At 32.5% G+C, this 12,447-nt stretch overlaps 1 protein-coding gene across 2 annotated transcripts in view; it reads left to right on the plus strand.

Annotated features, from left to right (window-relative positions):
• Positions 1-12,447, plus strand: part of ARID2 (AT-rich interaction domain 2) — a 223,102-nt gene that overhangs the window by 98,349 nt on the left and 112,306 nt on the right. For both annotated transcript variants that reach the window (XR_004176049.1, XM_031650430.1), the window contains exon 6: positions 2,924-2,991. Coding sequence is in view for 1 of the 2 variants with exons in the window: in XM_031650430.1 (XP_031506290.1) it covers positions 2,924-2,991 (68 nt within the window). In the remaining variant the exon portion in view is untranslated. The remainder of the gene's footprint in view (positions 1-2,923; positions 2,992-12,447) is intronic.

The following is a 12,447-nucleotide window of genomic DNA, read 5'->3' on the forward strand; positions in this document are numbered from 1 at the left end:
TGAAATTTGGCACATATTTTATATTGAAAATGATTTTAAAATTAAATAAAAGTGAAAATTAGTTTCTTAACTTGTCCAAAACTATTCTTAGTTACATGAATGGGGATGGGGGAAGAAAGATGGTTACTTCTCAGTTTTTGTCATAATTTTGAAGATATAAATTTGATGGCTTTTCACATCACTTTTACATTCTTTGATTTCCATTATTTTATTTTGAGCTTCCAAATACAACTTTCAGCATTTAATGTAGAATGGAGTTGAAAATTGTTTCACATTTTTTAGAAACCTTAAAATGAAGCCTTTGAAAAGAATTTATATTCTCAAATCAGAATAATTTTAAGTCTTAACATTTAATCATTGAATAGAATTACATGTAAATAATTTAAGTTGGGTATATGATAGAAGTATTCTTACCAGTTTGGGTGCACTAAGACAAGACCTTCTTTCGACCTAATTTATCTTCATGCATTCTTCAGGCATTTTGTTTAAAAGACTAAATTATTATGTAGTATAATAATGCTAAACAGCATTAATTTAGCAAGTGCCATTTGGGTATAGTTTCTGTCATTCAAAGTCACAGAAAGTTTAGTTCCAGAGTACGTAGGGACTTTATGAAGACCTTATATTTCAAACAATAGTTTTACATGATAAAAATAATTCTCTTTGGAGTTTGAAGGTTATAGATATATTTTATTTGGTTAGACTTTGAGAGGCTTCAATTTGATTTTTAGGGCATGAGATTTTAATTGAGAGAGAAATGTAGATGCCACTTCTTTTAGAAAGTAGAATATTTACGTATTTTGTGTGTTTGAAGAAGTATAATAAAAATTCTATGTGATAAGAAATTTCATTTTTCAATTTTATGTTTCTACCCTGTATTCTTTTCCCAGGGATATTATTTGCTTGGTGGTTTTTTTTGGGGTTTTTTTGTTTGTTTGTTTTTTGGAGTTTTTTTTTTAGAGACAGAATCTTGCTCTGTCCCCCAGGCTGGAATGCAGTGGTGCTATCTTGGCTCACTGCAACCTCCGCCTCCAAGGTTCAAGCAATTTCGTGCCTTAGCCTCCCAAGTAGCTAGGACTACAGGCAAGCACCACCACACCTGCCTAATTTTTATATTTTTAGTAGATACAGGGCCTCATGTTGGCCAGGTGTGTCAAACTCCTGGCCTCAAGTGATCTGCCTGCCTTGGCCTCCCAGAGTGCTGGGATTATAGGTGTGAGCCACCATGCCTGGCCCCCAGGGAAGTTTTTTATAAGGTTTTTTTTCAGGACAAAGAAAACCTTGTCTGCCTTTGGTGGTGTGTGGGCTTCATTTTGCTGGTTAAGCTGCTACTTATATATAAATTTGGTATTTTATGAAATGCTTTTTGAGGTCACTGTAGTTAATTTGTTTATTCAAAACATTTGTATCTGTTCTTTATATTACTTCCTCATGACCTTAATTTCAGTAGTAAAATCATTAGTGAACATAATTTATGTTTAAAATGTTATTTCTCACCCTTTTAAATATTTTTTAAGATGAAAATTCTTATTCTAGCCAGAGTACTTCACAAACTTTATTTTACTCAATTTTAACTCAATATTAGGTTCATACTTAAAGGGTAATAAGATTGCCCAAGAGTTCATAAATCTCTTATGAGAGAAAACATACCAATTTGCTGTGCTTCTCATAACACATCCAATAAGGAAGCTTAAGGTTTTGTTTTTTTAAAGATTAATGTTCATAACAACTAGTTTTTCTTTTAACAGTTGTCATTGTATAATTTTCTTTTTGTTTTCTAAAATCAGTAGCTTTCATCACGAAATTAATGTGATAGTTGATACAGAATTTACTTAATTTTTAAGGGCAAAAACATATTGTATCACCGCTTAGACATTTGAATCATACTGCTTTATAGTCTGATCCCATATTGACAATTTGAGGTAGCAGCATAAAGGAGAAAAAATAATGCAGGATGTAACTATCTATATGCCTTAAGTTTTTTGGTGGGGAAGTAAGGGCCACATGTGGATGAGAGACAGAGTATTATTAAGAAGAAGCTTATGAAAACAGATGGTTTGACTTTTCAAAAGTCATAAAGTCGTTGATAAAGCAACTTTATCGAGAAACACAAACTTGATGTAGGCCTGAGAATTTTCCTTAAAGGAGATTTATGGGAATTGTGGGAATTATTTCCATGGAGTGCCTTGCTCTCTCTGTTTTTTGAATTGTGAATTATGCAAGTATTTCTGAAATTAATATGAAAATTTTAAATGATAGCCTGGAAATCTAATAGCAATAACCTCAATTTGATATTTTAATATTTTTCTTCTGTATAAATGAAAGCCAATGTGGAGTAACTCTTAAGTACTCTTCGCCTCTTTATTGTCTGTATGATTATTATGAGAGAGTCCATATTATTAATTTGTAGGAACACGAATTTTCTTTAAATCTGGAAACAGTGTATTTCAAAAGAAATTATCATGACTATCATTTACTATAAAATAAGTTTTAGTGCACAAGATATATTAAGATGTAGTTTTATTGTGTTTCCAAGCCTACCTATTATTAAATAATTAATTGAAAGAATTGGCCAGGTGCGGTGGCTCACGCCTGTATTCCCAGCACTTTGGGAGGCCGAGACGGGCAGATCACGAGGTCAGGAGATCGAGACCATCCTGGCTAACACGGTGAAACCCCGTCTCTACTAAAAATACAAAACATTAGCTGGGCATTGTGGCATGCACCTGTAGTCCCAACTACTCGGGAGGCTGAGGCAGGAGAATGCTGTGAACCCCGGAGGCAGGGTGAGTGCAGTGAGCCGAGATCGCCCCACTGCACTCTAGCCTGGGCGACAGAGCAAGACTCTGTCTCAAAAAAAAGAAAAAAAAAGGAATTTATTGCATTTTATTGAATGTACTATTATTTATTTATTTATTTTTAGCTTTAGGATCCTTTTCCACTGTATTTGGAGAAGAATGGAAAGAGAAGACTGATAGAGACTTTGTTAAGGTAAATCATTTTAATTAAAATGTCGAATCATTGAGTTACATGTAGCTAAGCCAACAATAGGTCAGTGGTTGCTTATTTAATAAACATAATACTACCTATACTTTTATCTTTACCTAATACATATGCCATATGCAACGATTTTAAAGTTGTGATTGAGTTGAGTGAAAAATCTTTTAGAATACCCACGAACAGACATAAAATTTTCATTGATTTCCATGAATAGTAGCTTACAACAATAGCAATAAACAATTGAATGACCCTCTTCTCAACTGGGATTCTGAGGATGGGTTTCAGGAAGTTTTCATTTGTATGTGTGTTCTGAAACTATGCAATTCAGAAAGGAATGAAGGGCCAGACCTGCCATCAAATCCTCAAAAAGAACAGGTCTGAAAGATTAGTAAGTAAATAATAGTAAGTAAGTAAGTATAGTAAGTATATAAGTAAGTATAGTAAATAATAGTACATTTTCTAGAGGAAATTTTCTTGACGTATATTTCTGAAACAAAATGTAGTTGTGAATTTCAAGTGAGAAACTACAAAAAGACTTGAGTAAATTGTTTTCTCACTTATACTTGTCTAACTTTGCTGGCTCTCAAGGAAATATAGGATGCTTTTATTTACTGTCTGAGGGTACATTTTTTAGTATTACTATTAATAGAACATACACATTAAACATTATTGTTTAAACACCTTTTCTTTAAAACTCACGAGATGCATTCAAGTATGCTTACTCTTCATTCTTGCTGTGACTTCAGCTAAAATTTCTACATCTATTCACTTTGTTTCTTAAAAGTAGCTCTCTTGGGCTGGGTGTAGTGTCTCACACCTGTAATCCCAGCCCTTTAGGAGGCTGAGGTGGGAAAATTGCTTGAAGCCAGGAGTTCAAGACAAGCCTAAGCAACAAAGCTAGACCCCATCCCTACAAAAAAAAAATATATATATATATATTTTTTTTACTTCATTATACAAAAATATTAAATAATTAGCTGAGTGTGGTTGTGTGCGCCTGTAGTCCCAGCTACTAGGGAGGTTGAGGTGGGAGGATTGCTTGCTTGAGCCTGGGAATTTGAGGCTGCGGTGAGCTATAATTGTGCCACTGCACTCTAGTCTGGGTGGCAGAGCAAGACCCTGTCTCTAAAATCAACCAATAAATCAATAAAAATAAATAAAAAATAAAATGATACCATGGTGTTTTAGGGAGCTACTTTATTTTTTATTTTCATTTATTTACTAGTGTTTGATTAATCACTTAAATATTAAAAATCAGTTGTAAAAATTTTGATATTGTCCAGACAAAATAGACTAAGTTACAGAACAAAAAAGAGACAAAAAAGGTAATTACATAATGAAAAAAGGGATCAATGCAGCAAAAGGGTGTATGTAACAATCATATATACACTCAACAGTAGAGGACCCAGATATATAAAGCAAATATTAGTAGAGCTAAAAAGAGACAGACCCCAATGCAATTATAGTTGGGGACTTTACCCACTTTCAGCATTGGACAGATCGTCTAGATAGAAAATCAGGAAAGAAACATCAGACTTAATCTGCACTATAGACCAAATGGACTTAACAGACATTTATAGACTATTTTATATAACAACTGCAGAATATACATTCTTGTCATCAACACATGGAACAGTCTCTGGGATAGATAATATAGTATGCCACAACACAATCTCAACAAATGTTTAAAAATTGAAATAGTATCAAGTGTCTTTTTGTATCACAATGGAATAAAAGTAGAAATCAATAATAAGAGGAACTTTGGAAAATGTACAGATATTAATACAAGAAAATTAACGTGCTCCCGAATGACCATTGGAGGTCAAGGAAGAAGTTAAGAAGGAAATTTAAAATGGAAACACAACATGCCAAAACCTATTGGATACAGCAAAAGCAGTCCTAAGAGGGAATCTTATAGCAATAAATACCTACATCAAAAAAGTTGTAAGATTTCAAATAAACAACCTAATGATACACCTTAAGGAACTGGAAAAGCAAACCAAACCAAACCCAAAATTAATAGAGGAAAGAAATTATAAAGATCAGACCAGAACTAATTTAAATGGAGACTAAAAAGACGAAGGATCAACAAAACAAAAAGTTGTTTTTGGTAAGATACACAAAATTGAGAAACCACTAGCTAGAATAGCTAAGAAAAAAGAAGACTCAAATAAAGTCAGAAACGTAAAAGGAGACATTGCAGCTGATACCACAGAAATATAAATGATCATTAGAGACTATGTTGAAATATTATACTAATGAATTGGAAAACCTAGAAAAAAATGGATAAATACTTGGACACATACAACCCATCAAGATTGAACCAGGAAGAAATGGAAAGCCTCAACAGACCAATAAAGAGTAACAAGATTCAATCAGTAATAAAAAGTTTCTCAACAAAGAAAAGCCCAGGACTGGATGGCTTATGGCTGAATTCTTCCAAACTTACAAAAAAGAACCACCACCAGTCCTTCTCAAACTATTCCAAAAATTTGAAGAGGAGAGAAGTCTCCTTAACTCATTCTTTGAGGCCAATACTACTCTGATACCAAAACCAGGCGAGGACACAACAGAAAAAGAAAACTGCAGGTCACTATCTGTGATGAACATAGATGCAAAAGTCCTCAACAAAATGCTAGCAAACCAAATCCAACAACATATCAAAAAGACAGTGCACCATCATTAAGCTGGATTTATCCCAGGGATATAAGGATGGTTCAACATATGCAAATCAATAGATGTGATACATCACATCAACAGAATGAAGCACGAAGATATGATCATCTCAGTTGTAGATTTGTCATACGTGGCTTTTATTGTTTTGAGGTATATTTCTTCTATGCCTAATTGAAAGTTTTTATCAAGCAGAAATGTTAAATTTTATCAACTACTTTTTTTTTTAAATCTTTTGAGATAATCATTATATCAAATGGGGGAAAAACTGAAAGCTTTTCCTTGATAAACTGAAATAAGATGAGGACACTCACTCTCACCTCTCTCATTCAACATTGTACTGGAAGTCCTGGCCAAAGCAATCAAGCAAGAGAAAGGAATAAAACTTCAGTACAAGTTGCAGGATACATTTCTTAAAAAAAAAGACATACAAATGGCTAAAATATATATATGAAAAATTGCTCAACATTACTAATCAGGAAAATTTAAGTGAGAACCACAATGGGATATCATCTCACCCCAGTTAGAATGGCTGTTGTCAGAAAGACAGCAAAATAACAAATGCTGGTAATAATGTGGATAAAATGGAACTCATACACTGTTGATGGGAAAGTAAATAGTACAGCCATAATGGAAAACAGTATCCCACTACTGGATATTTATCCAAAGGAGAGGAAATAGTATATCAAAGAGATACTTGTGTCCTCAATGTTCATTGCAGCGTTATTCACAATAGACAAGATATGAAATTGACCAAAGTATCCAGTAACAGGTGAATGAATAAAGTTTTATATATATACACACACACATACATTTTTTATTACGTATATATACACAATGAAATACTATTCAGCCCTAAAAGGAATGAAAATGTGCTATTTGTAGCAACATGGATAGAACTAGAGGTTATTACTTTAAATGAAATAACCCAGACATAGAATGAGAAATACTTCATGTTCTCACTCATATGTGGGAGTCAGACTTGTTGATATTTTGGAGGTAGAGTAGATTGGTGGTTACCAGAGGCTAGGAAGGGTGAGAGGGTAGTGCACAACGAGAGGTTGGTTAATTGGGTACAAATACCTAGTTAGATAGAAAGAATAAATAATAAATTCTAGTATTTTATAGGACAGTAGCATGACTATAGTTATCAATAGTTTATATTTCAAAATACTAAGAAGATTTGAAATGCTCCCAACACAAAGAAATGATAAATATATGAGGTGATGCGTATTCCAAATACCGTTATTTGATTATTACACATTGTATGCATGTATTAAAATATCACAGGTACCCGTAAGTACATACAGTTGTTTTGTGTCCATAAAATTTGTTATTGAGCTATCTTGCAAATTTGTATTAAAGGAGAGTTGTTTTAGGAAATAGTAACTATTAAGTAGATTTTTCTTGTGGCATTTTGCCTTTTCTTTATTGCTAGTCTTTAGGTTTAACTAACAAAAACTGCTAATGATAAGCTTCAACTAATCAAAAACTTTATTCTTTAGCAGCCTATTTTAAGTATTATAAATTGTCTTTAATGCATCAAGACTTATTTGACAATTTTGGAGGCCAAGTTAGGAGGATTGGTTGAGCCCAAGAGTTCAAGACTAGCCTGGATAACAGAATGTGACCCCGTTTCTACAAAGAAAAAAATAATTAGTTGGGCATGGTGGTGCATGTTTGTAGTTCCAGCTACTTGGGAGGCTGAGGCAGGAGGATCACTTGAGCTCTGGAGTTAGAGGCTATAGTGAGCTATGATTGTACCACTGCATTCCACCATGAGTAACAGAGTGAGACCCTGTCTTTAAGAGAGAAAAAAAAAAAAAGACTTTCTGGAAACTTTCATGTAGATCAGTATGATTTATTGCACTTTTTGTAGATTTTAGATGTTTAAATAGTTAGAAAATCCTTACAGGCTTGGTTTCTAACTAATATTCCCACTAGGGCGTTTTTCTTTTATAACGGAACTTTTTCTTTACTTAAGAAGAAATAAAATTAAAGAGTTATAGTTAGGCATGTAGCATCAATGGCTTATATAAAAATGATTTTATATTAATATTAGTTGTCATGTAGATTTGTTTTTCTATCATAAACATATTTTTACTTGAATTAAAAGTTAATGTAGACTATATATTAAACACTTTGCATAGTTGTCTTTATCTTTTTTCTGTTTACACAGTTTTTTTACAAAACAGTTCCACTGTAAAGTATTTCAACAAATAGGAATGTATAATGTCTCTTCAGAGATGTACACATGAATTTTATTTTAATAATTTTATTTTTATTTAATAAAAACACATGAATTTGAATGAATAGTTAAATAGTGGGAGAAAAGAGAGAGAAAAAAATGTTTTCCTGGTTTTGCAGAAGTTAGTCTTTATTTTATTTTAATTGAGACAATCTTACTCTTATCACTCAGGCTAGAGTCCAGTGGTGCCATTGTAGTTCATTGCAATGTCCTTGGCCCCAGGAATCCTCCTGCCTCAGGATTCCAAGTAGCTAGGATTGCAGACTCCTGCCACCATGCTTGGCTAACTTATTTTTTATTTTTTTGTAGAGATAGAGTCTTGATATGTTCCTCAAGGTAGTCTCAAACTCCTGTTCTCAAGCAGTCCTCCTGCCTTGGCCTCTCAGAGTGCTGGGATTATAAGCATGAGCCACTCTGTATGACCCCTTATAGAAGTAATTGATGCATGCTGTGGAAAAGCTAGAATTTATAGCAAAGGGCAAATATTAAAACCATTATTAATCACACCCATTCAGAAATAAACACCATTAATATCCTGTATACACCTATCAAGTCTTTTCTATGCATATTATTTAAAGCAAAAGTTTTATTCAGAATTTAATTTGTAACCCATTCTTTTCACTTATTACAATGTTAGATTTTCTTCTCATCCTTAATATTTAGTATTTTAATGGCCACTTCACTCATATTACACATGTTTCATAATTCATGTACATAATCCATATTTTCAGAAATTTAGATTGTTTCCATTTCTTCTTCTTATCAACCTACCTGGGCTGTACATACTCACATCCAGGCCCACAAATATAAAATAATTTTTTTCTTAGGTTAACTCCAAGACAAATTTGCAAGTCAAAGAATATACTAAATCCTTTACAAGAAGTATATCATCTTAACTGAATTTTATGGTAAAGTTACACTTTTCATATTGTTATCCAGAATGAAGTTTGTAACCTAAAATAGCTAGGCCTATTGCTACATAAAATATTGTATAATTAGCTAAAATGTTTATGACATTTATCTGATAATATCTGATAAGAATTATCGGATTAATAGTTTAAGTCACCTTATTTCAGAGAAAAAATACTTGAACTAATTTATTTGGTAAAATATTTTGTACATTAATTCATTTATTTAAAAAATATTCACTGAGTATTTTCTGTGTGCCAATACTTTTCCAGACACTAGGAAAACAAAGTCCCCCCTCTCAGCAAATTTCCATTCTATTATAGGAAAACAGACAATAAAAGTAAACAGTGTTATTTGAGGCTTTTGCAGGTATTATGAAGAAAATAAAGCAGGACAATGTGATAGAGAGTTACAAGATGTGTGAATGTATGGTAACGTTAGATAAGATGGCCAGAAGGGCTTCCCTCAGGAGGTAATATCTGATGATTTTTAGTAGGTTTGAATGATAATAGGTGACCATCACTGCAGAGGAAGAGTCTTTCTGACAGAGGGAATAGCAAATGCAAATGTTCTGAGGTAAGAACAAATTTAGTTTGAGGTATAGAAAGTATGTTTATGTGCAGGACCATGGTAAACAAAAGGAAAAGTGGTAGCAGACAAATGTGCCTGTTTCAGGTGTGAATATGCAGTTAACAGAAAATTTTAATGACAGAAGATATGTTAATCATATTATTATATGTATTAAAACTAAGCTTCATGGATGCATTGACTTTTTAATTTAATACATTATCTTTTTTGGACTCCTATAAGTACTTTTTAAATTATAACACATACTTAATGTATATATATAACAGATACATAAGTATACACTTCAAGATGTGTTTATAAAGTGAATACACCCATGTAATCATTACCCAGATGAAGAATTAGAACATTATCAGCTCCTCTGAAGTACGTCTATTCATTCCCCCTTTCAGTCACTTCTTCATTCACTTCCTTATCTGTTAATCTTTCTTCCTTATTCTACTTCTCTTTTTTCTTTTATTCAATATCATGTTTGTGAAAGTTTCATGCATATCATTGCAAGTATTTGTACTTCATTTCTATTGTATAATGTTACATTGCATGAATATGCAGCAATTTGTCTTTTCTACTGTAAAAAGCAATAAGGATTTAGTTATTTCCAGGTTGGACACAAATAATTTTGCTATGAAGGGTTTTATATATGTATTTTGGTAAATATGTACATGCATTTTTGTTGGGTAATTGACCTAGGAGTGTTAATTGCTAGGTTATAGAGCATGCATATCTGTATTCAGCTTTGGTAGATACTACCAAACATGTTTTCGAAGTAGTTGTACAGTTTTACCTTCTCAACAGTAGTATGTCAGTTCCAGTTCCTCATTGTTGACAGTATTTGGTATTGTCAGTCTCTTTCATTTTAACTGTTACAATGGGTGTGTATTGTTACTGTAGCTTGGTTTTAATTTCCATTTTTTCTTGATTGATGAGAACTGGAATACCTTTGGCAATTTTGATAGCTTCTTTTAGGCAGTGCCTATATTTTGTCCATTTTAAAATAATTATCTTTTTGATTTGTAAGAGTTTTTTTCTATATTTTGGATAAAAGTTCTTTTTAAGATGTTGGAAATGTTTTCTAGCTTGCCTTTTCATTCTTGAATGGTATCTTTTGATGAACGTACATACTTAATTTTAATGTAGTTTAACATCAATTTTTTTTGTTGAAGTTGGCCATTTTTTAGTTCTAGTTACAAATTTTTGCCAACCATGAGGTCAAAAACAGAGTATTTTTTTTTTCTGTTTTACTTTTCACACTTAGATCTATAATTTTGATGGTGTCTTTGTGTATGTGGTATAAGCTAGGAGTAAAGATTTGTTTTTTTTCCTCATATGGATACCCAGTTGAACCTACAGTATTTGTTTTAAAAACTGTGTTGCAGTATCACCATTGTCATAAATCCACCCAATCATATGTGTATGGATCTTTTTCTGGATTCTTTTTCATTGGTTTATTTGCCCCATTAGGGCTTAAAAGTACCAGATTTTTAGTCAAGAAATTCAAATTCTTCCTACTAAATTTCAGTAAAAATTTGTGTTTTCTAATTAGAGAAAATATTTATTTTCCTCTTTTTGTGTGTAGCTCATTGCTAAAAATGTTATTTTTGTTTTTATACCTCTATGCAATTTAAAACCCCAGAAAGCAAATCTTTTAATCTTATTTTTCTGTCCTCATTCTTTCTTGCATGTTTCATCTCCCTTCTGAGCATGTGCTTTTTTCACAGTATAACACATCCTTAGCTAGATCTTTCAATGAAGATATTTTATTGATAAAATTCTGTTTTATAATTGTCTTTATTTTTGTCCATCTTCCACTTATAGAATTGTAGATTGTAAGTTATATTTTTCTTGTATTATTGTCATTCTATTGTTTTCTGCCTTTTTTGCTAGGTTATCCTTTTTTTTTTTTTTTTTTTTGGGGTCAATTTCTGACCTTCTCTTAATTCTGAGCAGCATTTTGGGTAATTTCCTTGGGCTTGTTCCTCAATCATTTTCAGCTGTGTCTAATATGCTACTTGACCTATATGTTAAATTTCTATTTTAGTGATCATGTTTTAATTTCTAGAAATTCTCTCTGTCCTATTTTAGATTTTCCCCTTTGATCTTCTTTTTTATGTTTTTAATAATTTTGAAGATTTTAAAAATCTTTTAATAAATTAATTTGAATTATATAAATTAAATATATAATATAGAAACAAAATATATAATACACAAATTAAAAATTAAATACACTTGATTATTCTGATATCTAAAGCTGTTGTGACTAATTTTACTTATTCCATTGTGGAATATTCCCTTCTGTTTTATAATGTTGGTTACGAATTTCAGCAGACCTGTTTTTGTAGGGTTTTTGTAAAGATTGGATTGAAAGTTTTTTCTTCTACTACTCTATTGCAATTGCCAGTCATCTACAGAGAAATACTGGTTTAGAATGACTATATTAATTTATTCATTGATTTTCTGGTGACTCGAGTAGTTACTAAAACCAACTCGATGGAGATTGGGGAGTAGGCCAGTGGTACAAAATTTGGGGCATTATTTTAACCCAAAACTACAGTAGAGAGAGTCAAGCCCTTTTGCCTCCTTTTCTTTGAAGGCATTGGCTCTTCAAAGTTTTCACCATGATACAGAGCTGCATTCCTAATTCCCCTCTTCATAAAGTGACCCAAGGCCCTATGTTCTGTCCTCACTACACTGCATTAAGAGCCAGACCATTTGGTTATAGAATTATATAGTTTTTCTTAACTCCAGAAAATTGGTGATGAAAGTGTAAATTGCACAAAATGTTTAAATAAATATGCAGTCACAATGGGGAGTGGAGGTTATCAGTATAATCGTTAATCACATGAAATCAAGAAAACATAAATGGCTAGGCACGGTGGCTCACGCCTATAATCCCAACACTTTGACTTGGGAGGCCAAGGCGGGCGGATCACTTGAAGTCAGGAGTTTGAGACCAGCCTGGCCAACATGGCAAAAAGCCCATCTCTACTAAAAATACAAAACATTAGCTGGGTGTTGTGGCGGTCACCTGCCAT

This window comes from Papio anubis, chromosome 9 (assembly GCF_008728515.1).
Source record: "Papio anubis isolate 15944 chromosome 9, Panubis1.0, whole genome shotgun sequence".
NCBI lineage: Eukaryota > Metazoa > Chordata > Mammalia > Primates > Cercopithecidae > Papio > Papio anubis.